The sequence below is a fragment of the Pleuronectes platessa genome, chromosome 6, assembly GCF_947347685.1.
Source record: "Pleuronectes platessa chromosome 6, fPlePla1.1, whole genome shotgun sequence".
Lineage (NCBI taxonomy): Eukaryota > Metazoa > Chordata > Actinopteri > Pleuronectiformes > Pleuronectidae > Pleuronectes > Pleuronectes platessa.
The window spans coordinates 706714-734213 of record NC_070631.1 but is presented as its reverse complement, the minus strand read 5'-3'; the positions used below and the strand labels follow the sequence as shown (position 1 = coordinate 734213).

General features: G+C 47.9%; 1 protein-coding gene across 1 annotated transcript; it reads left to right on the top strand.

Annotated features, from left to right (window-relative positions):
* Positions 1–706: 706 nt before the first annotated feature.
* LOC128441957 (laminin subunit alpha-5) lies at positions 707–25024 on the top strand (the record flags this gene model as incomplete). Its single annotated transcript, XM_053424090.1, is given in 24 exon segments — positions 707–824; positions 2247–2365; positions 2474–2644; positions 3509–3606; positions 8961–9076; positions 11219–11337; positions 11676–11766; positions 11867–12001; positions 12107–12172; positions 12462–12602; positions 13156–13293; positions 13546–13680; positions 14135–14269; positions 15321–15458; positions 15635–15687; positions 15988–16087; positions 16203–16255; positions 16468–16573; positions 16683–16782; positions 19271–19427; positions 21698–21836; positions 23378–23520; positions 23754–23857; positions 24871–25024. Coding segments are annotated over 24 exon segments (2829 nt in total), but the record flags the coding sequence as incomplete, so codon positions are not given.
* Positions 25025–27500: the final 2476 nt, after the last annotated feature.

Below are 27500 nucleotides of genomic sequence, written 5' to 3'. Positions count from 1 at the left end.
AGTGAGTTGTGTTTTAGCTGCAGTTTTAAAACAGAAGAGCTGTTCTCCCCCCCCCCCCCCTCGGCCCTTGAGAGCAGCTTGTCATCCGTCTGTAACCAGTTCCACATCTTTCAGGAAATGAACGAGGGATGACAAGCGAGAGAGAAGTGAGAGAGACGATGATGTGATGCAGGAGCAGCTGTGTCTCATCAGGTTCAGGAGCTCCTCGGACTCGTGACCGGACGGATCAGAGAGGATCGGGTTCAGGCCTCAGCTGCTCAGGTCCATCGGTTCATTAGAAACCGACGGCTCGCGTTTCCGTTTTCACCTCGAACGCAGATGATTTGATTTCCTTTCTTTTCTGTTTTCTTTTCCTCTTTCAATTCCCTCCATCCCCTCAATTTCCTTTTCTTGTCCCAAACCAATTCCTTTCTTTTCCTTTCTCTCTTTATCCTTTAGTTTACTTTTCTTCTAGTTTTTTTTGTGTTTTCTCAAATTCACATTAAATCCCAGAAACGGTCAGAAACTCTTCAGAGAGGTTCAAGTTTTACCTTCACCACCGAACCTGGTGGAGAGATGCATTGTGGGTCAGGAGAGATTCTCTGATTTCCTGTTGAATAAAAACTGGATCTTCATGTGAACTGTTGGAGGCTGGAGGAGTTCTGAGCTCTACCGAGGTAAAGATGATTTTTAATAAGCTGTTTCTTCTTCTTCATGTTCCCTGCAGCTCTACCACGTGGCCTACGTGCTGATCAAGTTCGCCAACTCCCCCCGGCCGGACCTCTGGGTTCTGGAGCGGTCCGTGGACTTCGGTCAGACCTACAAGCCCTGGCAGTACTTTGCCTGTAAGTAGAAGCACATACATGTGCATGTACCTGTACTGTACACACACACTCCAGAGGTCACCAGGTCAGATTCCATCAGCATAGCTGCATCACCCCCCCCCCCCCTCCCCCAGGGCTCAGTCTGATTCCCCCTCTCATCTCAGAGAGAAACAGCCGCCCCGGGGGAAGCCGCCTGATTGGCTGCTTGGTTTGTTGGCCAGGTCAGAGGCGGGACATCATTACATCATAGAGCTGCCCTCTGATTGAATGTGGCAGCTGTCAATCCAGGTGGGCTGCAGGGAGATTCCAGGCATGCTCCATCAACAGGTCTCAGCTTGAAGAACATCTGAGTGTGTGTGTGTGTGTGTGTGTGTGTGTGTGTGTGTGTCGCTCTCAAGCCGACACAGCTTGTTTTCAGACTGCAAGCACACACACACACACACACACACACACACACACACACAGACACACACACACAGACACACACACACACACACACACACACACACACACACACACACACACACACAATCACACAGGAACTTGTATAACATAAAGTTAAAGTCTTCTCATCCGGTCCCTTATCTTCTCACATCGAGGACGTCCTGATGTCTTACTTGTCTCCTCGCCGGCGCCACCCGGTGGCCGGAGGCGTTAAGTTTCATGTCGGCCTCTGGTCCCATTCTTGTGAACACGATTTCTCAAGAACAACTCGAGGGAATCACCTCAGAATTTGTACAAATGTTAACTTCAGTGCACGGATCAGCTGATTAGATTTGGAAGGTCAAAGGTCACAGTGACTCTTCTTGTCTCGTCGTGTTTTCTTAACGACTCAAGAGAATCAAATGGTCTCTGAGACTCCCAGAAAAAGTGGAAACATGTTTCTGGCTCTTGAACATGATTTCTCATGTTGGACTTCAGGGAATGAGAAGGTCAAAGGTCACAGTGACCTCATGTGAGTGAGACTGCACTGGTGATAATCCTAGACACCATTAACTCCCTGTTATTCTGTGATATGTGAGTTAAAAAACATAAAGTTTTCATTGAATAGAAGTAGATTGTTGAATGAGTTGTTTTTGGAATCAGAGTTGTGTTTTCAACAGCTTGTGTGTAGAGCGACAAAGAGTGTGTGAAGTAGCAGCTGATGATTGTGTGTTGGAGCCGACGTGTATTTAAAGAAGAAAGTTGGATCTCCACCAATCACAGACCTCAACAGATCACAGACCTCAACAGATCACAGACCTCAACAAATTACAGACGTCCTCTAATTATGACTCAGAGACGCATCATTAAACAGTTTCACAGCAGAAGATGTTTTCACCTTTCACGTTCTGTGGTTAACTAATTAGAACCTTTTCTCTCTCTCTGTGTGTGTGTGTGTGTGTGTGTGTGTGTCTGTCTGTGTGTGTGTGTGTCTGTGTGTGTCTGTGTGTGTGTGCACAGCCTCTAAGAGAGACTGTATCGAACGTTTCGGACAGAGAACCATCGAGAGAATCAGCAATGATGACGACATCGTCTGCACCACCGAGTACTCGCGGATCGTCCCGCTGGAAAACGGAGAGGTGAGTGGGATTCCTCATTGTGTGTGTGTTTGTGTGTGTTTGTGTGTGTTTGTGTCGTCCTGTGTCTCATTCCACATCTGTCCCCTGATAACGTCCCCCTCTCCTCAGGTCGTGGTGTCCTTGGTGAACGGCCGTCCCGGCGCCATGAACTTCTCCTACTCCCCGGTGCTGAGGGAGTTCACCAAGGCCACCAACATCCGGCTGCGCTTCCTGAGAACCAACACGCTGCTGGGTCACCTGATGGGCAAAGCTCTCCGTGACCCCACCGTGACCCGCAGGGTGAGGGACACCTCAGACCATGAGCACTGCAGCTTACTCTATTTTATTATATCATTTGCACGTTTTTTATTGATGTGTTTTTTATTTCCTGGATTTATATTCATTATTTGAGATATTGGAAATTGGTTACTCCTGATTTCATCTAAAAACAAAGAACACAACTTTTACAACTGGAGAAATGAAACAAACAAACTCATGTTTTGTGAATGAATCGAGTTGAAGATCTGATTTCACATCATCAGATCTTTTTACTTAAACAGAAAGTTTGTAGAAATTCATTCATTCCTTTTCTGCTAAGACTCGAATCTGAGGACTGACCCTGGGCTGGTGTCAGAGCTGGAAACAGGAAGAGCTTAGCTTAGCTTAGCATTAGACACCACATACATAACTAATACATAATTAGGAAATAAAGAAACAACACGTTAATGTAGAAGAGTGTTTAGAGATTCTGATTCTAATACTTTGGTGCATTATGACATTTACTGTGTTTATCTGAGCATCAAGATTTTAATCTTTATAACCAGATGTAAGAGAATCATCATCTGTGTTTTACAAGAAGCCACAAGTTGATTAATGATCAGTGATATGATAATGATCATTGATCATTATCATCAAATTGATTAATGATCACTGATATGATAATGATCATTGATCATTATCATCAAATTGATTAATGATCACTGATATGATAATGATCTCGTATGACTGGTTTCCTGGTTTCCAGTCTTTCATGTCTCCATGTTCATATTTACTCTAAAGGCAAGAAAGTGGAATCAATCTTCTCATGTGAAGTTATTATGTTTCCAAAAATGTCAAATAATCCCTCAACTAAAATTATGCAAATGTGGATGTGTTGTTGTTCAGTATTACTACAGCATCAAGGACATCAGCATCGGAGGACGCTGTGTGTGTAACGGACACGCAGAGTCCTGCAACGCTCAGGACCCCAGTGACCCCTACAGGTAGGTGACCTCCACAAGACACACACACACACACACACACACACACACACACACACACACACACACAGACAGACACACAGACACACAAACAGACACACAAACACACACACAGAGTCACTGAATCAGACTTTACTGTTATGATTCATAAACTTGTGGCTAACTGACTGTGTTTTGACTTGATTTGTGTGTGTGTGTGAGGCAGTGAGTCATAATGAGAGCAGATCTCGTTAAACTGATAAAGATGATTTATGTTATTAGTAGGCCTATCCACACACACACACACACACACACACACACACACACACACACACACACACACACAAACACACACATTATAAATTCCTATCCTGGAGCTGGGATCCTTGTTATTTGCGGTTGGGTTATTCTTGGCTGTGGCCGTCTGCCTCTTCCACCACAACACACTGTACCTGCAGAGAGGATCCAGGATTCAGTCCAACACACGAGTCTGCTGAGAAACAAAGACATGGAATCAGGGGACAAACCTGAACGAGGGACAAACCTGTGGGAGCAGAGTAACATGAGGACAATTGATTTAAACACAGACAAAGAGAAAGGAAGAAAAACGAGACGCTGGTGTCAGACAGAGGAGGAAAGAAACAGGGGGAGGTGTTTCTAATGTAACTTCTATAAATGTGTGTGTCTGTGTGTGTGTGTGTGTGTCTGTGTGTGAGAAAGAACTTCCAGATAAGTGTAGGTCTCTCATGAAGAGTGGAAGTGAGCAGTGTGTGATTATTTTAATTATATGTGTGTGTGTCTGTGACTGTCCTATATGTGGATTGTATGGGTACATAAGCAGGTGTGTGTGTATGTGTGAGAGAATCTGTGTGTGTGTGAGTTTGTGTGTGTGTCTGAGAGAGAGAGAGAGAGAGAGAGAGAGAGTGTGTGTAGCTGCAGTACCTGGAGGTTTCAGTTAAAACTTGACAATAAACGTCATTACTCTCTCAAATCCACAATGTCTCACACACAACACACACACACACACACACACACACACACACACACACACACACACACACACACACAGACCGTGTTGCTGCACACGTGTGATCTGGGACTTTGGGAGTGAACGAGGGATGTAGACGGAGGTGTGATGTACAGCGGAGGCTGATTGGCTGTTGGAGGCGTGACCCAGGAGGCGTGACCCCGTGACCCCCGACATCCTGCAGGACGTTGTAACTGTGTTTGATTGACAGCTCAACTGTTTTCAGATGTGAGTCAGGGAGTTGATCTCATGTCTCACGTTGGAGGAGAAGGATCAGTTCCTCCATCGTCTAAACGTTTGTCACTTAACTTAATTTCTAATAGGTCAAGGTCTGAAGAGAACTGCATTACCCATCAGGCCTTGCTGCTGTAGCTTTGGGGAGGAAGGTGGTTATGTTTTCACCTCTGTCTGCTGGATTGTGAGCCGGATCAGGAACTGGACTTGACTTGTGACAGAGAAGAACTCATTACCTTCTGGTGAGGATCCAGAAAGTTGGTTCTTTCTTTAGTGTTGTGAGAGAGGAGGTTTGACGTGTTTTCACTTTGGCCTCTCAGAAAACAGACAGAAGTTAGAAACCCAGAGTCCGTGTTTTCAGGCGTGTGATGAGTTTCTCTCGGTCGTGATGACCTCAGTGGAGCAGACCTCCTGTCAGCTGAGCTGCTACAACACACCTGCTGTGTTTAACCACGTCCACCACAGTCCAGGGTGGATGTGACAGATCTGAGTCCAGCTCCACATTCCTTCTCTCTGACACGAACCAGGCTGAGCAGCTCTGATGAGACCAGGAGGGACTCATTTGAAATTCCTCGTCCCCAGTTCCCATCAATCAGACACCTGCAGGCCTGATGCACGGAACAGCAACTCTATACTGTATATATTACATGAATACACATATCATATAACATATATAACACTAATCTCACGAGTCAAGTGACGTGGGTAGTTTAAGAGTTAAACCAGAAACTATAACTCTCTGAATGTTTAAAATACCTGAACCACACGTTTAAATCCTCACAAGTAGAACTGTTTGAATTCCAGTTTCCAGGCAGAGACGTGTTGAGAGTTTAAATCGTTTGGAAGGATCCAGCTCTGACTAATGACTTCTTCCATTGAGGTTAATCAGAGTTTTATAAGTGAAATATCTGCATGAGTCACAAGTTACAAGCTCAGACTCAGTGGAGGTGAGAAACAGTTTGAATGAGACTCGTCTGTAGTTTGATGAGTTTAATTTGTGTTATAACTTAAGAAGGTTAAAGAGCCGAGGCTGGAAACGATAAGTTGTGATTCTGAAAATGAAATGAAAGTGAAACAGTGAGACTCGGTTTCCTGAAGGGCTCCCTCAGCTCGGCTCCGACTCTACGGGTCCTTCCTCCTTCTCTTTAGTTATTGTTCCAACACCTCAGTGACACACACACACACACACACACACACACACACACACACACACACACACACACACACACACACACACACACCAGCTGGGCTAATTGTTCAGCCAGATGTGGCCCCTGCTCTCTGGGCTCTGATCCTGACACATCGATGGAGTCTGAACATTCTCCTCATTCAGTCTGTGTTTGATTTCCTACATGAAAACTTTATTAGTACATTGATCCTCGACACCTTCTTGTCAGCTGACCTTATTATTTACATGTATATTGTGTGTCAGCTGGTTTCAGAGTGAAACCAGATCTGATCCTGATTCATGTGTGTTTGGTTCGACTCTGTTCAAGCACCATTCATTTCCCTGGCAGAGTAAACACAGTGTGAACGTGGACCTGCTCTCACACTGAGGAGACACATTCAATCACAGCTCATGAAACCTGAACCACACAGTCACAGTCGTTAAAATACCTCAGGGTCGTTTACACCTGATGGAATTTCACAGATTGTGGTTGTGGAAGATGTTTGTGTAGAATCAGTTTAAAGTTGTGTTACGCAGATTGTTCTCTGCTCACTGTGGGAATCTGTCCTGAGGAAAGAAGGATTTATATCATTTCAGTGTTTTCAAATCAGATCATATTCATAACAGAGAAGGTTTGTATGTTGGAAATGACATCTGGGGGGGTGGGGGGGGGAGCGTGTGAGCGAACACACGCGAGCTGACGTTAAAGTACACACACGTCTTCAGACTGTAACTGCAGAGATATTACAAACAGCCATCAAACACCCGGAGGACGGGAGGTTTTATCTAAACATCACCTGACAGCGTGCATGAGGCCCGGCGCTAGTCAGGAACAACCACAGACCGACTACAGACACAGACGAGAGTTACTGTGGTGTCTGTGTCCAGAGTCAGAGCAGATCCCACGTCCACAAGGAGACGTCCTTCAAACACACATTCACCTCTTAAAACTGAGATCTGAAAATAATTCTGTGTGTGTGTTTGTGTGCAACTTTGGATTTTAGGTGCATGTGAAACTGAAATTCAGAGGAGCTCTCACTGAGTGTTGATTGGTCAGGAAGCTGCAGCTCCACGGATCATAGTTCAAACAGGAAACAGTGAATCTGGTTGGAAACGCTCCATTGAAAGTTTGTTTCCTCAAATGCTTCAGTGCAGCCGAGGGAAGGAAAGAAGGACGGAGCCAGAGAGTGAGAGGATGCACGAGGGAGTGTGTGTGTGTGTGTGTGTGTGTGTGTGTGTGTGTGTGTGTGTGTGTGTGTGTGTGTGTGTGTGTGTGTGTGTGTGTGTGTGTGTGTGTGTGTGTGTGTGTGTGTGTGTGTGTGTGTGTGTGTGTGTGTGTGTGTGTGTGTGAGAGAGAGTGATTCAGTGAATGAATGGATGTGATAGTGAAAAAAGTTGAAAGCTGGAACACAATCAACCTTTTAAAACACAATTCACAGACGTGTTATCAGCACGGTCCAGAACAAAGAAACGCACACACACACACAAACACACACACACACACACACAAAACACACACACAGCCGTGCAGTCAGCCACATGACCTCAGATGATTGAGGTCACGTCCACACCAACAAGTCACTTTAAAAAACGCCTCTGGAGCCATTTCAGTTTGAAAACGTGGTGTTTTCAGGTTGATTGATGCTCGACAGACAGGAACAGACAGGAACAGACAGAAACAGACGGGAACAGACAGGAACAGACAGAAACAGACGGGAACAGACAGGAACAGACAGAAGCTTCTGTCGTTTCTCTTTCTTTTTGTGCTCATCTTCTGAAAGCTCATGGAAACAGATGAACAGATGAGACGGAGCAGTACCTCTGGAGGCTGTTAGGGGGCAGTGCAGACAATAAGCAAAATGACCGAAGGACTCGACATGGTTGAACTTTTTGAAGAGTTAGAAACTACAGACGTCTGAACGATGTCACCTCACCTGGTTAGTGCAGAGCAGCTGGGAGGGGATTGGACCAGAACCATATGTGAGTTGGACGGTAGCAAAGGGACAGTGGAGGACAGGAGCAGGTCGCTGCCCTCTAGTGGACACATGGAAGTACGTAGACAGTTTCATGGACGTTTCTCTTTTCATCCTGGTGCTTATCTGTACCAGTTACAGAAAGTCAACCCACAGAGTTGTGTCCAGCGCCATCTTGTGTCTTGAATCGAGAAGGAACTCGTGCTGTCTCCGTCCTTCAGAGGACAAAGTGCGTCCCCGCGACCTCCAGGATCCAGATCAGTGTTTCTGTCCTTCAGGTTTCAGCAGCTGACATTTACTCAGACACTAGTTTGGTTGAAGGAGTCAAAGGAGAGTCAGAGAATCTCATCTGTCTCTTGTGACTCAGTGTTTGTCTCTGGTGGACGGGTGAGGACGACTCAGAGACACCAGCCTCCATCAGGTTGTCTCTTGTCTCCCGCTGTGTTTTGGCCGAACTCTGCAGGTTTACTCACTAATCCCATTAAACTCAGGGAGAAGCAGTCAGTGATGAAGGAGAAGATTAACTCTTTCTTTGTTAGGGAGTCTATTTACACCTCTGTTCACTTCTCTCTCTCACGGGTCTGTCTGTCTGTCTGTCTGTCTGTCTCTCTGTCTGTGTGTCTGTCTGTCTGTCTGTCTGTCTCTCTGTCTGTCTTTCTGCCTGTCTCTCTGTGTGTCTGTCTCTCTGTCTGTCTGTCTGTGTGTCTGTCTGTCTGTCTCTCTGTCTGTCTGTCTGTCTGTGTGTCTGTCTGTCTGTCTCTCTGTCTGTCTGTCTGTCTCTCTGTCTGTGTGTCTGTCTTTCTGTCTGTCTTTCTTTCTTTCTGACACCATCAGGATAAGAGGAATTTGAACTTTGGGGAAAAGTTCACATGATGTTTTACCCAAAACACAACTGTCTGAGACGGATACACTTCACGGGGTGTGTGTGTGTGTGTGTGTGTAGTGTGATTTCTCATTGTGTAATTGTTGTTTACAGGTTACTGTGCGACTGTCAACACAACACCTGTGGTGTGTCTTGTGGCCAGTGTTGCCCCGGGTACAGCCAGCTACCGTGGAAACCAGCCACGACCTACAGCGCCAACGAGTGTGAACGTGAGTGCACACACACACACACACACACACACACACACACACACACACACACACACACACACACACACACACACACACAGGGTTAAAGCACTGATCCCTGCAGAGGAATGTGGATGAAGAGAAACAAAGCTGCTGTTACATTTTGATTCAGTTTTTTTTTTTTATAAAAATACACATAAGTATTTTCACTCTTTGCTTTTTGTCTACACAACTCCTCGTGCTCACACATTGTGTTATTGGATTATCGTGTCCTGAAAGTTCTGTGATTTCTCGGCGACTCTGTGGAACTGGTTTTCATCACACTGGTTTATATCCACATGTGATTGTCATGTGATATCAAAGCTGCAGATTTATTTAACAACATGAGAACACAGAAGCCGAGGGGTCAGAGGTCAACGTGAAAACCAACTACACACACTTCAGCTGCAGCTACAGACACGATGGGGGGGGGGGGAGTTCTGTTCACTAAGACTAAGATTAAGATAGAAACACAATAATAAGACAGATGTAAAGTGTGTGGGGGCGGAGCTGCCTCTGTCTGGACCTGGTCTGCTGATCCTGGGTCTGACTCACTGCTCTCTACACATCAATGTTTCATTCCAATAAAAAGAGAAGCTGCCTCGTGGTTCAGGTCTGAGGAACCCACCCGGCTCTGTCAGAGCGGCAGGAGTAGGAGCGCTGGTTTATTCAGCCGGCACCTCCCGGGCGCTGAGCAGCAGATAAGCAGGAAAGACTCTTATCAGGTTTTCAGTGACTCTGTGTGAAGAGTGACGGCTGCTCTGGGATCTGTGCACGTGTCCTGATCCTGCAGCTCTCCGGCTCCGGTCTCAGATTAACTGAAGAGAGACGTGAAGGTTATGAAGTTTAATTCTCGACCTTTATTCATATGATCAGTGACACTGGGCTGTGTCATTACTTTACCACTGAGTGTCTTCCTTATAGAGAACCAGGGAGCTCATCAGAAACAAACAACGTCAGCTGGTGGAAAATGTTTATTTTACATTAATACTTTTAATTTATGACATATTGAATGATCCTCTTTAAATGTAGAAATAAAGTTGTTTACGTTTGACAGCTCAGACCCTCTCTCCTCTCGTCGCTCGGCCAGGGGAGCAATGCATGATGGGATATATTGCTTGGTTGTACAAAGGGACTATAAAGTGATCAGGGAGTGATTCCCGACTCAGCTCTGGAGTTGATCCTGTGGCGTCAGACAGCTGCTCTCAGACCAGCGGTTACAGAGAACACAGAGTTTATGGTGATGTGTTAGTGGGAGGTTGTAAAAGTAGAAGATATGTTCGTACAGAGAGAAACCAGATGCTACTGGAAGAGACTGGGACACAAACTGGGACCAATAAAACACAATATGTCTCATTAACGTTAAAGCAACACAGTGACAGACTGTCTCAGCTACACTCTGGCTCCCCCTACAGGTGGGAGGTGGAATTCACTGTTCACGCAGGTCCTGATGCATAGTGCCGACCTCCAGGGGGCGCTGTGGCAGGACAGACGAGTCATTCTTATTCATATTTAAATTCAAACCTACAGGTGACATGTTCAGTTTATTAATAAAGAACAAAAAATAGGTTTTAACTCAACAATAAACTGATGAGACTCTGGGGCCTCAGTTAAAAGGACCTGGGGGGGGGGGGGGGGTCCTACATCAAACTGGTTGTCAGCTCGGTGCCCCCCCCGCTCCTCTTTTAATCAACACGCTCTAAAACACTGCTCACCATCGTTCCCACAGGAAGTCCACAGACCCTGAGTCTTTGTGGTGAAAATCCCCTCAACACGTGTGAGGTTGTGTTAATTACAGACTCTCTGGTTTCACTGGTTCCACTGGTGGATCAGTTTGCTGAATGTGATCCTCTGTGTGTGATGTGGGATTAGGGTTAGAGCAGCGGACGTGACCTCACATGATCTACATGTGTCACATCAGACAGAGTTGATTTCTCTCTGATTTGAGTTTCCTGTTATCCTCCAGGTTCCTGTCTCTCCTGTCCCTCAGCTGAATGTCCCTCAGCTGAATGTCCCTCAGCTGAATGTCCCTCTGTCGTCTTTGTCTTTTCATATTTAATTCTATCTTGTGTTATAGCTGCTGTCTGTGTCTCAATCCTCACTTGCTTGGTGTTTTGTTCTCAGCCTGTAACTGTCACCGTCACTCGTTCGACTGTGTCTACGACCCGGAGGTCGACCAGAGGAGAGGCAGCGTGGACGTGCATGGACACCACCGAGGGGGCGGAGTCTGCCTCAACTGTCAGGTGACTACACCTTCCCTGATAACCAGGAGTCTCTGGAGGCGTTTGTTCTTTTCCATGCAGAGAACAAGGTCTTCACTGAGTTCTGAGAAGAACCTGTAGCCCACAAAGGTTCCTGCTCAGGGGGCAGCACTGCTGGGTCTGGGTCTGGGTCTGGGTCTGGGTCTGGGTCTGGGTTTGGACCGGGACCGGGACCTGGGTCTGGGTCTGGGTCTGGGTCTGGACCTGGGCCTGGGTCTGGGTCTGGGTCTGGGTTGGAGTTATGTTGCAGAGTTGTTCTCATTTCACTCACGTTGAGAAAGTTGATCCATTAAACACTGAACTGAACTGTTTCTGTGCAGCATCACACCACCGGCGTGAACTGTGAGCGCTGCACCCCCACCTACTACAGGTCAGCTGACCACACCATGGACTCCCCCCTGGCCTGCTCACGTGAGTCCCTGTCAGATCCTCTCAGTCCCGTGGACGTGGACATGTGTTTGACTGTGTCTCCTCCTCCTCTTCACCTCCTCCTCCTCCTCACCTCCTGCAGCCTGTGACTGTCGCTCGGAGTTCACAGACGGAACCTGTGAGGATCTGACCGGTCGCTGCTTCTGCAAACCGAACTTCCGAGGAGAGAACTGTGACTCCTGCGCCGCCGGCTTCCTGAACTTCCCCGACTGCTACCGTGAGTCACCGGGAGAGAAACTCCTCCAACCAGCTGCTGTTAAAGAAAGTTAAAGAAACACCTGGTGAATGAATTCCTGCTAACGTGACTCTCTCTCTCCACCAGCCGCGCCCACGTATCCCAACAACAACAACAACAACGGTGAAGCCAAACCAGCCGGAGAGATCATCAGTAAGAGCCTCGATAGGGTCATGTGACCTGATCAGATAAAACATGGCAACAACCTGTGGGATTATCCTGTGACATCATCGTTAAGTGTTAATTAAGTGCAGTAAACTACAAAGTAAAAGACCTAAGATAAGATAAGGGGATAGTGGGAATATAAACATCAGTAATAAAATAAACACAAAGGAATTAAAAAGATAACAACACAACACACGATGTGCACAGAACTCACTTTGTCTCTCTCCTGGTGACTGACTCCTCCTCCTGGTTGTTGTGTTGTTGTGTTGTTGTGCAGACTGTGAGTGCAGCGCCGCCGGCACCGTGGACAACTCCTGCCGGCCCGACCCCCGGACTCGAACCTGCGTCTGCAAACCCGGGTTCACCGGTGACCACTGTGACACGTGCGCTCCGGGGTTCCATGGACTCAACTGTCAGGGTGAGAGTCGGACACGTGCACGTGCGTTTTGATTGGTTGACTGATGACTGTGATGCTCCAATCACATTAGATCTGTTAATATATATAAAATGACTTTATATTAAATGTTACTCGAGGAATTTAAATCATAAGAGGAGTTTGTTCAAATCACCAAACTGGAGTTTACAGCTGTTTCAGTGGTTGAGTGTTACGAGTTGTTTGACTCACACACACACACACACACACACACACACACACACACAAACTCACACACAAACAAAAAATACAAATACAATAACAGGCAGAAATTCCAGGCACTTCATTTATCTGTTTGTTTATCCTGTTCGCCTGCCACCCAGTAGTAACACACACACACACACACACACACACACACACACACACACACACACACTCCTGCATAAACAACATTCCACAAACAAGTGTATAAATAGTTCCATGTTGACACCCCCAGTCCGTCCCTGATGCTGATAAACACTGATTTATTTACTGGTGTGTGTCTGTTTGTGTGTTTGTCTGTGTGTGTGTGTGTGTGTGTGTGTGTGTGTGTGTTCAGCCTGTCAGTGTTCAGGTCACGGCTGTCTGGAGGGGTCATGTGACTTGGTGACGGGTCACGGTGTGTGTCGGAGTGGTTTCGAGGGGAACCAGTGCGACCAGTGTGCACCAGGATACTTCCACTACCCGCTCTGCCAACGTAAACAACAACAACAACAACAACAACAACAACTGAAGAATGATTTACACAACACTTGTTTAAACAATATGACAAAGTTAGTGCTTTACAAAAGATAAGATACAGCCTAGAAATAACAAGATAATATTATTCTCTCTCTTTCTCTCTCCCCCCCTCTCTCTCTCCCCCCCCCCCCCCCTCTCTCTCTCTCTCTCCCCCCCCCCCCTCCCTCTCTCTCCCTCTCCCCCCTCTCTCTCCCCCCCCCCCCTGCAGTGTGTGGCTGCAGCCCGGTCGGCTCTCTCCCTGACGGCTGTGATGCGTCCGGTCACTGTTTGTGTAAACCAGAGTTTCAGGGACCTCGATGTGAACAGTGCAGATCTGGATTCCACTCCTACCCCAACTGTCAAGGTGCACACACACACACAACCACACACACACACACACACATCTGGACTCACACATCTGGACTCACACACGGTCACACTGGACCTCAGCCGCCTGCTGATGAAGTGTTAAACTGCCTCGTTAAATCTTTATGATTCTTTAAAACCTTCAGCAGCTCATGAGCAGGAGTCTCACTGGACTGGGAGGGGGGTGATGGCGGAGTGGCCACATCTGGTGTCACAGCTGCACGCGTATGATGCCCAAAATGCCCCCCCCCCCCCCCCCCCAAAAGGAGATTTTATTCAAATCTTGAAATTCATGAAAATCTTAAAACAACCTCCAGGTTCTTTACTGAGTTTCCTGTGATCTGAACATTTTACACTGACAAGCTGTGAATAAGAATATTTACTCAATTACACAGTTTATTGAACTTTATTCATTTTACTTTGTGACGACGTCTCGCCTCTCGTTTTCCCAGAATGCACCTGTGACCCCCGCACCTCCCTGGACGCCGGCTGCACCTCCTCCGGTCACTGTCACTGTCGACCCGAGTTCAGCGGCGCCGCCTGCCAGCAGTGTGCTCCTGGATTCTACGGTTTCCCAACATGCACCTGTAAGTCCTCATCTGTCTCCGTGTCCCTGTGTCCCTGTGTCCTCCTGTCCTCCTGTCCTCCTGTCCTCCTGTCCACCTGTCCTCCTGTCCACCTGTCCTCCTGTCCTCCTGTCCTCCTGTCCACCTGTCCTCCTGTCCTCCTGTCCTCCTGTCCTCCTGTCCTCCTCTGTCTCCGTGTCCTCCTGTCCACCTGTCCTCCTGTCCACCTGTCCTCCTGTCCTCCTGTCCACCTGTCCACCTGTCCACCTGTCCACTTGTCCTCCTGTCCTCCTGTCCACCTGTCCACCTGTCCTCCTGTCCTCCTGTCCACCTGTCCACCTGTCCACCTGTCCTCCTGTCCTCCTGTCCACCTGTCCTCCTGTCCACCTGTCCACCTGTCCTCCTGTCCACCTGTCCTCCTGTCCTCCTGTCCACCTGTCCTCCTGTCCACCTGTCCACCTGTCCACCTGTCCACCTGTCCTCCTGTCCACCTGTCCTCCTGTCCTCCTGTCCACCTGTCCTCCTGTCCTCCTGTCCTCCTGTCCACCTGTCCACCTGTCCTCCTGTCCACCTGTCCACCTGTCCTCCTGTCCTCCTGTCCTCCTGTCCTCCTCTGTCTCCGTGTCCCTGTGTCCTCCTGTCCACCTGTCCTCCTGTCCACCTGTCCACCTGTCCACCTGTCCTCCTGTCCACCTGTCCTCCTGTCCTCCTGTCCTCCTGTCCTCCTGTCCACCTGTCCTCCTGTCCTCCTGCTGTCCTCCTGTCCACCTGTCCTCCTGTCCACCTGTCCTCCTGTCCTCCTGTCCTCCTGTCCACCTGTCCACCTGTCCTCCTGTCCACCTGTCCACCTGTCCACCTGTCCTCCTGTCCACCTGTCCTCCTGTCCACCTGTCCTCCTGTCCTCCTGTCCTCCTGTCCACCTGTCCACCTGTCCACCTGTCCTCCTGTCCTCCTGTCCACCTGTCCTCCTGTCCACCTGTCCACCTGTCCTCCTGTCCACCTGTCCACCTGTCCTCCTGTCCTCCTGTCCCCGCGTCCTGAAGCAACATGTCCCCCTGTGTCTGTGCTGCAGCCTGTCAGTGCTCTGCAGAGGGCTCTCGTTACACCAGCTGTGACCAGGTGACGGGTCAGTGTGTGTGTCTGTCCAACGTGCACGGACTGAGGTGTGACAGCTGTGCACACGGAGCCTACGGCTTCCCCAACTGCCAGGGTAACCACACACACACACACACACAGACCCACACACACACACACACACACACACACACACACACACACACACACACACACACACACAGACCCACACAGACACACACTTGAATCAAACTTAGTTTATTTGAATCATAATAATTGTGGTATTGATTTTGGTGTGTGATGTTCTTGAAGCTGGGACGTGTCATCCTGCCGGCTCCGTGCAGAACGTGGTGCAGCCTCCGGTCGTGAGTTTCTTCTTTTGTCTTTTGATTATTTCACAAATCAAATTGAATCCATAAACCATGAGGAGCACAAACCAAAGAGCTGTGATGGAAGCTGTGGTTCAACGTTTCATAAAGACGCCTGAATGGAAACTGATCAAACCTTCATTGACATTTTGATTACATGATTTCTTCAGGTTTGATTTCCCCCTGACTTCCTGTTTCATACAGAAATAAAGATAAACTTTAAAAATTCAAAATGTCTGTTGTTTTCTGTCAGTTGTGTTTTTTCGCAGCATTAATCAACTTGTGTGTTTTCCTCAGGGTCAGTGTGAGTGTCGTCACAATGTGGAGGGTCCAGCCTGCGACCAGTGCAAACCTCTGTACTGGAGCCTGTCCTACAACTCTGCTGACGGATGCACCAGTAAGATACACTCCACACACACACAGACACACACACAGACACACACACAGAGACACACACACACATACACACACTCACTGCAGATGAACTAATGTGTGTGTGCTTCGTCCTGCAGACTGTGAGTGTCACACTGCAGGGACCCTGAGTGGAGTGGCAGAGTGTGCACAGGTGAGTTCATTGTGTGTTTGTGTTCTGACATGTTTCTATTGAATATGAATGAATATGAAAAAGTTGTGATGAAGTTATCACGACAATAATCAGGAATTTAGGAATCTGAGGTTAAAGTGACTCAGGGTCAGTTTGGGTTCATGTGTGTGATGTTGTTGTCTCAGTGTGTGAGTCTGAGGTTTCCTGTGTGTGTCTGTTCTGGTGTGTGACAGGAAACCGGTCAGTGTCACTGTAAACCCAACGCCTGCAGTGGGACCTGCTCCACCTGCAAGGACGGCTTCTACAACCTGCAGGAGAAGAGCTACTTCGGCTGCCAGGGTGGGTTCATCTGAGCAAACCAGAAGACCAGTTCTCCTCTGGGAGCAGGAGCTGGTGGCTGCTCCCTCGTGGTGGTTAACCCCGTGTTCACCTCCTCTGTGTGTGTTAGGATGCCAGTGCGACATCGGGGGGGCAGCAGGTCAGTCGTGTGGAGAGAGGAACGGGCGCTGTCGCTGCCGACCCAACGTGGAGGGAGCCAAGTGCAACCTGTGAGTCCAGCAGCAGCTCACTGAGAAGATCTGATGTTCTTCTCAGCTCATGTTGATGTTCCTCAAGTTGATGTTCCTCACGTTGATGTTCCTCACGTTGATGTTCCTCACGTTGATGTTCCTCACGTTGATGTTCCTCACGTTGATGTTCCTCACGTGGATGTTCCTCACGTTGATGTTCCTCACGTTGATGTTCCTCACGTGGATGTTCCTCACGTTGATGTTCCTCACGTTGATGTTCCTCACGTTGATGTTCCTCACGTGGATGTTCCTCACGTTGATGTTCCTCACGTTGATGTTCCTCACGTTGATGTTCCTCACGTTGATGTTCCTCATGTTGATGTTCCTCACGTTGATGTTCCTCACGTGGATGTTCCTCACGTTGATGTTCCTCACGTGGATGTTCCTCACGTGGATGTTCCTCACGTGGATGTTCCTCACGTGGATGTTCCTCACATTGATGTTCCTCACGTTGATGTTCCTCACGTTGATGTTCCTCACGTTGATGTTCCTCACGTTGATGTTCCTCACGTTGATGTTCCTCACGTTGATGTTCCTCACGTTGATGTTCCTCACGTTGATGTTCCTCTTGTTGATGTTCCTCACGTTGATGTTCCTCACGTTGATGTTCCTCACGTTGATGTTCCTCACGTTGATGTTCCTCACGTTGATGTTCCTCTTGTTGATGTTCCTCACGTTGATGTTCCTCACGTGGATGTTCCTCACGTTGATGTTCCTCACGTTGATGTTCCTCACGTTGATGTTCCTCTTGTTGATGTTCCTCACGTGGATGTTCCTCACGTTGATGTTCCTCACGTTGATGTTCCTCAAGTTGATGTTCCTCACGTTGATGTTCCTCACGTTGATGTTCCTCTTGTTGATGTTCCTCACGTTGATGTTCCTCACGTTGATGTTCCTCACGTTGATGTTCCTCTTGTTGATGTTCCTCACGTTGATGTTCATCACGTTGATGTTCCTCACGTTGATGTTCATCACGTTGATGTTCCTCACGTTGATGTTCCTCACGTTGATGTTCCTCTTGTTGATGTTCCTCACGTGGATGTTCCTCACGTTGATGTTCATCACGTTGATGTTCCTCACGTTGATGTTCCTCACGTTGATGTTCCTCTTGTTGATGTTCCTCTTGTTGATGTTCCTCTTGTTGATGTTCCTCACGTTGATGTTCCTCACGTGGATGTTCCTCACGTTGATGTTCATCACGTGGATGTTCCTCACGTTGATGTTCCTCACGTGGATGTTCCTCACGTTGATGTTCCTCACGTTGATGTTCCTCACGTTGATGTTCATCACGTTGATGTTCCTCAGGTTGATGTTCCTCACGTTGATGTTCCTCACGTTGATGTTCCTCACGTTGATGTTCATCACGTTGATGTTCCTCACGTTGATGTTCCTCACGTTGATGTTCCTCACGTTGATGTTCATCACGTTGATGTTCATCACGTTGATGTTCCTCACGTTGATGTTCCTCACGTTGATGTTCCTCACGTTGATGTTCCTCACGTTGAGGTTCCTCACGTTGATGTTCATCACGTTGATGTTCCTCACGTGGATGTTCCTCACGTTGATGTTCCTCACGTTGATGTTCCTCTTGTTGATGTTCCTCACGTTGATGTTCCTCACGTTGATGTTCCTCACGTTGATGTTCCTCACGTTGATGTTCCTCACGTTGATGTTCCTCACGTTGATGTTCATCACGTTGATGTTCATCACGTTGATGTTCCTCACGTTGATGTTCCTCACGTTGATGTTCCTCACGTTGATGTTCATCACGTTGATGTTCATCACGTTGATGTTCCTCACGTTGATGTTCCTCACGTTGATGTTCCTCACGTTGATGTTCCTCACGTTGAGGTTCCTCACGTTGATGTTCATCACGTTGATGTTCCTCACGTGGATGTTCCTCACGTTGATGTTCCTCACGTTGATGTTCATCACGTTGATGTTCCTCACGTGGATGTTCCTCACGTTGATGTTCATCACGTTGATGCTCCTCAAGTTGATGTTCCTCACGTTGATGTTCCTCACGTTGATGTTCCTCACGTTGATGTTCCTCACATGGATGTTCCTCACGTTGATGTTCCTCATGTTGATGTTCCTCACGTTGATGTTCCTCACGTGGATGTTCCTCACGTGGATGTTCCTCACGTTGATGTTCCTCACGTTGATGTTCCTCACGTTGATGTTCCTCACATGGATGTTCCTCACGTTGATGTTCCTCACGTTGAGGTTCCTCACGTTGATGTTCATCACGTTGATGTTCCTCACGTGGATGTTCCTCACGTTGATGTTCCTCACGTTGATGTTCATCACGTTGATGTTCCTCACGTGGATGTTCCTCACGTTGATGTTCATCACGTTGATGCTCCTCAAGTTGATGTTCCTCACGTTGATGTTCCTCACGTTGATGTTCCTCACGTTGATGTTCCTCACATGGATGTTCCTCACGTTGATGTTCCTCTGCCCTCAGACCTCGTCCTGATCACTACTTCCCCGACCTGCACCACCTGAGGTTCGAGATCGAGGAGGGCACCACGCTGGACGGCCGGCCGGTGCGATTCGGCTACAACCCTCTGGAGTTCAAGGGCTTCAGCTGGAGAGGCTACGCTCAGATGACACCGATCCAGGTAGGAACTCGTCTTCATCACTTCATGTTAAAATGTGCAGATTTCTGTGATGTGTTTACTTCTGTGACTGTGGCTCCCCCCCCCCCCCCCCGCATGAACTCGACTCCTCGCTGCTCGGCTGCACGTTGACAAGATGTTTCTCTTTGGTAGAATCACGTTTCTTTGTGATGGATGTGATGAAGGTGATGGTGATGAAGGTGATGGATGTGATGGATGTGATGATGGTGAAGGTGATGAAGGTGATGGATGTGATGGATGTGATGAAGATGATGAAGATGATGAAGGTGATGGATGTGATGGATGTGATGGATGTGATGGATATGATGAAGATGATGAAGGTGATGGATGTGATGGATGTGATGAAGGTGATGGATGTGATGAAGGTGATGAAGATGATGAAGGTGATGGAGGTGATGGATGTGATGGATGTGATGGATGTGATGAAGGTGATGGATGTGATGAAGGTGATGGATGTGATGAAGATGATGAAGATGATGAAGGTGATGGAGGTGATGGATGTGATGAAGGTGATGAAGGTGACGGATGTGATGGATGTGATGAAGTTGATGAAGATGATGAAGGTGATGGAGGTGATGGATGTGATGAAGATGATGAAGATGATGAAGGTGATGAAGGTGATGGATGTGATGGATGTGATGAAGATGATGAAGATGATGAAGGTGATGGAGGTGATGGATGTGATGAAGTTGATGAAGTTGATGAAGGTGATGGAGGTGATGGATGTGATGAAGATGATGAAGATGATGAAGGTGATGGATGTGATGGATGTGATGAAGGTGATGGATGTGATGAAGATGATGAAGGTGATGGATGTGATGAAGGTGATGGATGTGATGAAGGTGATGGATGTGATGAAGGTGATGGATGTGATGAAGATGATGAAGGTGATGGATGTGATGAAGATGATGAAGGTGATTAATGTGATGAAGATGATGAAGATGATGAAGGTGATGGATGTGATGAAGGTGATGGATGTGATGAAGGTGATGGATGTGATGAAGATGATGAAGGTGATGGATGTGATGAAGGTGATGAAGATGATGAAGGTGATGGATGTGATGAAGGTGATGGATGTGATGAAGATGATGAAGATGATGAAGGTGATGGATGTGATGAAGGTGATGGATGTGATGAAGATGATGAAGGTGATGGATGTGATGAAGGTGATGGATGTGATGAAGGTGATGGATGTGATGAAGATGATGAAGGTGATTAATGTGATGAAGGTGATGAAGATGATGAAGGTGATGGATGTGATGAAGGTGATGGATGTGATGAAGGTGATGGATGTGATGAAGATGATGAAGATGATGAAGATGATGAAGGTGATGGAGGTGATGAAGGTGATGGATGTGATGAAGATGATGAAGATGATGAAGGTAATGGAGGTGATGGATGTGATGGATGTGATGAAGATGATGAAGATGATGAAGGTGATGGATGTGATGAAGCTGATGAAGGTGATGAAGGTGATGGATGTGATAAAGATGATGAAGGTGATGGATGTGATGGATGTGATGAAGATGATGAAGATGATGAAGGTGATGGATGTGATGAAGATGATGAAGGTGATGAAGGTGATGGATGTGATGGATGTGATGAAGGTGATGGATGTGATGAAGGTGATGGATGTGATGAAGATGATGAAGATGATGAAGATGATGGAGGTGATGGATGTGATGAAGGTGATGGATGTGATGAAGGTGATGAAGGTGATGGAGGTGATGGATGTGATGAAGATGATGAAGATGATGGATGTGATGGATGTGATGAAGGTGATGGATGTGATGAAGATGATGAAGATGATGAAGGTGATGAAGGTGATGGATGTGATGGATGTGATGAAGGTGATGGATGTGATGAAGGTGATGGATGTGATGAAGATGATGAAGATGATGAAGATGATGGAGGTGATGGATGTGATGAAGGTGATGGATGTGATGAAGGTGATGAAGGTGATGGAGGTGATGGATGTGATGAAGGTGATGGATGTGATGAAGATGATGAAGGTGATGGAGGTGATGGTGCTAAGCTCTTTTATTTTGTTCTGTTTCTCTTCCTGTGTTTCCTCGACTCTCCTCCTTCCTTCACTCGTCTCCTTGTATGTTTCCTCCCTTCTTCTTCTCTTGATTACTGAATACCTCACACCTCCTCTTCTTCAATCTCTTCCCCCCCTCCTTTGCCGTCTCCACCTCCCGTCTTCCCTCCTCCTCTTCCTCCTGCTGCCTTGCTGGCTGGCCCCTCGTCAGTCCAAGGTGTTGGTGCAGGTGGTGGTGGGCTCTCCAGACCTCTTCCACGTGGTGCTGCGGTACGCCAGCCGGGGGGGGGCTGGTGTCCGGGGCCGGGTGTCGGTGATAGAGGACGGATGGAACTACCGCTGTGGTAACTGTGAGTGCTGCTCCTCCTCTTCCTCATCTTCATCACTAACCCCAGGGTCATAAGGAAGAGGAACATTCTCTCCTCCACCTCTTCCATCTTCTCTTCCTCAGACGGGGGGGGGGGGGCTCTGTAGGATCCAATTAGGTTCACTCATGATTAATGCTTGTGAAATATTGTTCTAATGTACATCAACGTTTGTGTGTGTGTGTGTAAAATAAGGTTTTTAATGTTCAGTGTGTACTATGTACAAATATAAAGTATTTAAATATAAAGTATTATAATATTCAGGGGCCATACTTTTACAGCTACAAAACTTCTTTTACACATGAATTTTTAACTTTTTTATATGCATACAAAGTATTTCAAAAATAATTTTCATATGCACAATATATTTCTCCAGTTACAAACTGTGTTCACACACAAAGGTGATGTACAACTACATTATTTCACAAGCACATGACATCAGGGACTTATTCTGATGGCGGTGGCGGGTTTGAACGACTGTGGGTGGCGGCTCTGGTCTCTGGTCTCTGGTCTCTGGTCCCTCTGATCTGGGCTCTGGTCTCTGGGCTCTGGGCTCTCAGCTCTGGTCTCTGGTCTCTGGTCCCTCGGCCCTCTGATCTGGTCTCTGGTCTCTGGGCTCTGGGCTCTGGTCTCTGGTCTCTGGTCTCTGGTCCCTCGGCCCTCTGATCTGGTCTCTGGTCTCTGGGCTCTGGGCTCTGGTCTCTGGTCTCTGGTCTCTGGGCTCTGGTCCCTCTGATCTGGGCTCTGGTCTCTGGTCCCTCGGCCCTCTGATCTGGTCTCTGGTCTCTGGTCTCTGGTCTCTGGTCTCTGGTCTCTGGTCCCTCGGCCCTCTGATCTGGTCTCTGGTCTCTGGTCTCCGGTCCCTCGTCCCTCGGCCCTCGGCCCCGTCCCCTCTCACCTTCCGGGGCCACAGATCAAATTAACGATGGAGGACTCACTCTGGTTTCTCCCTCTCCCCCCTCGCCCCCCCCGCTCGCCCTGCAGACGGCCGTGAAGCTGCAGGTTCACGTGAGCGAGGCCGACGTGTATCTGACTCGCTTCATCCTCCGCTATTTAAACTCTGAGGGCGACACCTCCAGTGGTAAAATAACAGCCTATCAGATGAACCGCAGAGGTACGTCCCGACCAATCACAGGAGAGCTACAGCTTGGACCTGTCTGTGGATCTATCCAGTTTGATTGTAGTTATTATAAATGTATTAAGTTTAGTGTAAAGACTCAATAATCTGCTGATATGAGTCTTTCTCAGATAATCAGTGTTTTTGTTCGCTCATATGAAAATGATTATTCTTATATACTAATATAACTTAAATATATATATATATATTTAAGTACAGCTGACACATCAGTATCTGAAATGTTGAATCCCTCGTCTCTGTGTCAGCCTGTAAGAGTCTAGTTTATTCAATGAAATGTCTTTTAAAGAGTTTGACTGCTGTTCATTTGTTGTGTTGCCTGATTGTCATGTGTTTCTCAGTCTCATTGTGTCTCAGTTGTGAGTCTGAACACGTGTGTGTGTGTTTGCAGGTTCAGAACAGTCCAAGCAGATCGTCTTCGCTCCGAGTGCAGAACCCTCGTTCCTCAACGTCCCACAGAACAACTTCGTGGAACCGTTCGTCCTGAACCCGGGAACCTGGACTGTGGTGATAGAGGCCGAGGGCATCCTGCTGGTGAGACTCTCACACACACAGACACACACAGACACACACACACACACTCTCACACACACACACAGACACACTCTCACACACACACACACACACACACTCTCACACACACACACACACACACACACACACACACACACACACACACACACACACACATGTATATTCCTGGTCATGTTTTGTGTTGATGGAATCAGAAGTGAACCTGTGTGTGTTTGTGTCGGTTTGACCTTCAGGATTATTTGGTCCTGCTGCCCAGTGCCTACTATGAAGCTCCCATCCTGCAGATCAAGGTCACAGAGCCCTGCAGCTACAGCTCCGCCCACGGCGCCGCCCACAAGTAAGAACACACAACACAGAGACACTTCATGTGTGTTGATGCTCAGCTGCTGCTGGAGGGACACACACACACACTCATGTGTCGATTTAACATTTACTACCCCCCCGACCAAATCCACATCAGGCCTCATGTTTAACTTTGATCAACTTTGACCCACGATGTTCACTTGTGTGTGTGTGTGTGTGTGTGTGTGTGTGTGTGTGTGTGTGTCTGTGTGTGACTGAACCAAGTTTTAATCTAAGAAACTGTTTCAGGATAATTCTCTTTTATTTAGATAGATACACTCTGAATAATACACCAGTGACTTTAACCTGCCTCTCTCTCTCTCTCTCTCTCTCTCTCTCTCTCTCTCTCTCTCTCTCTCTCTCTCTCCCTGTCTGTCTCCCTGTCTCCCTCCCTCTCTCCCTGTCTCTCTCTATCTGTTTCTGTCTCCCTCCCTGCTGTCTCTCTTTCTCTCTCTCCCTGCCTGTCTCTCTCTCTCTCTCTCTCTCTCTCTCTCTCTCTCTCTCTCTCTCCCTGCCTGTCTGTCTCTCTGTCTCTCCCTCTCTCTCCCTGTCTCTCTCTCTCTCTCTCTCTCTCTCCCTGTCTGTCTCTGTCTCCCTGTCTCTCTTTCTGTCTCCCTGCTGTCTCTCTCTCTCTCTCTCTCCCTGCCTGTCTGTCTCTGTCTCTCTCTCTCTCTCTCCCTCTCTCTCTCCCTGCCTGTCTCTGTCTCCCTGTCTCTCTCTCTCTCTCCCTGTCTCTCTGTCTCTCTGTCTCCCTCTCTCTCCCTCTCTCCCTTTCTCTCCCTCTCTCCCTCTCTCTCCCTGTCTCTCTGTCTCTGTCTCCCTCTCTCTCCCTCTCTCCCTGTCTCTCCCTCTCTCTCCCTCTCTCCCTGTCTCTCTCCTTGTCTCTCTCTCTCTCTCTCTCTCTCTCTCTCTCTCTCTCTTTCTCTCTCTCTCTCTCTCTCTCTCTCTCTCTCCCTGTCTGTCTCCCTGTCTCTCTCTCCCTGTCTGTCTCCCTCTCTGTCCCTCCAGCTGTCTCCAGTACAGGTATCTCTCCCTGGACTCCTTCCCGTCCATCTCCGGTACCGAGGCCAGCTGCCGTAATGATAACCACCTGCCCCGCCCCTGCCCGACTGAGCGGGTGACCCCTCGCCACCCGGACATGGCGGTGTGCAGTGGCTATGATGTGAGAGCGGGTGACCGGGACGTTGATGAGGGTTAGGGTTGATGCAACCCGAGCAGAGGTGTAATGAGTGTGTGTTTGCTTTGTGCTGCAGATCAGCGTGGAGCTGCGGGGCCGCCTCCCGGCTCCGGGGGCCCACGTCCTGCTGGTGGAGTATTCCAGTGAAGAAGAACTTCCTCAGACTGTGACCGTGGTGGTGAACGCACCGGGGACCAGAGCCCAGCAGCACAGTGTCACCCTGCTGCACTGCAAGTTCAGGTACCTCCTCAGGGTCCTCCACCAGGTCTGACACAGACTGGTTCTTCACATAATCAAATATCATAAATATATTTATCATGTAACTTTAGATTAGAGTCAGGACCCAACAGGCTTATTCCATAGGTTTAATAAAAATAACACAAGTAATAACCATGTGTGTGGGAGTGATTCTACTGAGTCTGTGGTTTGTGTGGACTCAGCTGGTTCCCAGTTCACTGTGACTGTCAACATGTCTTAATCAGTGTGTGTGTGTATGTGTGTGTCTGTGTGCAGCTTCCTGTGTCGAGTGGTTGCCATCGATGCTCAGGACCGAGTGGCCGTCTTCTCTCTTCCCACGGATGCTGAGGTCCAGCTCATCTCTGACCGGGCCAGCTTCTTCCTGGTGAGACACAGGTCACATGATCTCTCCCGACGGTCACATGATGATGATGATCTCACTTCAAACGTGTTCTCAGACTGAGAGAATAAAATACGTCTGTTTTTCACCATGAAATTTACAATAATGTAGATTTGTTGATACATTAAACTCACTTTATTGTTGATAATGCTCATATAGCTGTTTAAAGAACCATATTTTTAAATTCATATACCTCGATAAGATGACGATTCTAGAGAGCAGCCACATAATATTACATCACATAACGTAAGATTATCATGTGCATGTGTCTGTACGTGATAAAAGCTTTATTTAGTTTTGTTTACAGTGACGTGAAATCCAATGCAACCACGTCTCATTTTAGAATCTCTAATTCTTGATGAATAACTAAATGTATTGATTTAATTGATTATTGTTGAATTAGAGTTGATGGACCTCATGTGTCTCCTGCAGCACAAGATCGTCCTGGTGCCTAAAAGCTCAGTTCACCATGGAGCTCGTTGACCCAAAGATTCACTGCATCAGCACCAACGGGCAGTTCTCACCAGACAGGTACAGCCCCCCCCCCCCCGCCCTCTGTTTGGACTTTATTAAAACATGGATCAAATCTCTGACTCCTGGTCTCCCTCTGCTCTGGCCTCAGCTCCTCCTGCGTCCCCTCACGCTTCCAGACGCCATCGGACTCCCTGGTGCTGAAGGACGGACAGAGCTCCTCCGTGCAGGAGCCCGTCCTGGCCTCGCCCGCCGCCGCTCCTCCTCCTCTGCCGCTCTACCAGAGCGACGAGCCGGCCTGGACCGGAGGAGACAGACCTCCTCACGGAGTGGACAGCAGCGACCACGTCCGACTGGACTCTCTGCAGGTACCGAGTGCCGGAGTGCAGAGTTATTCCTTTTATTAATTTGATCCTAAATCAATCAGATTATTGAGGCTGAACGAGCTAAACGAGCCACTAGGGCGTGGCTAATTAACCACGCCCCTTAAACACCAGACTGAAAATAATTGAGTCAAATGCTGAAAAAGACAATTATGGATATTTCTCATTCATTCTCTCTCCTCTCTATCCTGGATATTTCCCACTTGTCTTGATCTGCTCCTCCAGAATGCCGCGGTGTTCTCGACTCGTGTCCACGCGCTGGACGTTACGTCTTCATCCTCCACTATCACCAGCCGCTCACCCGACCTATCCTGTGCAGGTCTACATCAACGGGGACGGATCTGGACAGGTGACCTCACACAGGGACAGAGTCCACGAGAAGTCCTGAGAATGAATCTGTGAATCAAAAACTACAAACACATGACAAAAGTTTAAAGATCTTTGAGATAAAGACAAATCTGGAGCAAAAGAAATTCAGGAAATGTCAAACAAAGCAAACGTCTAAATAAAGTTGACCTGTCTCTTCAGGCCAGGCCAACGCGTCCTTCTGTCCCCACGCGTACGGCTGCAGGAACGTCCTGATCTCAGAGAACCAGATCATCCTGGACGTGACGGACCACGAGGTCTTCATCACCGTGCAGATCCCTGAAGGAAAGACCCTGTGGCTGGTTCGTGCTCCTGCTTCTCTCTGCTACACTTTCATTCAGCATCAAGACGACTGGTGCAGAGACAACTGAAACAGTTGTTGTGTATTTGTCTTTGTTTGCTGCTGATCGGATCTTTCACATGTTGTGTGTCACATGTTGTGTGTCTGCAGGACTACGTGCTGGTGGTCCCTGAGACCAGCTACAGCTCCAGTTACCTGAACGAGGAGCCTCTGGACAAATCCTACGACTTCATCAGCAGCTGTGGTCAAAACAGTTTCTACATCAAGTCAGTATCTGGTCACCAGTTTGTCACTTTCATGATA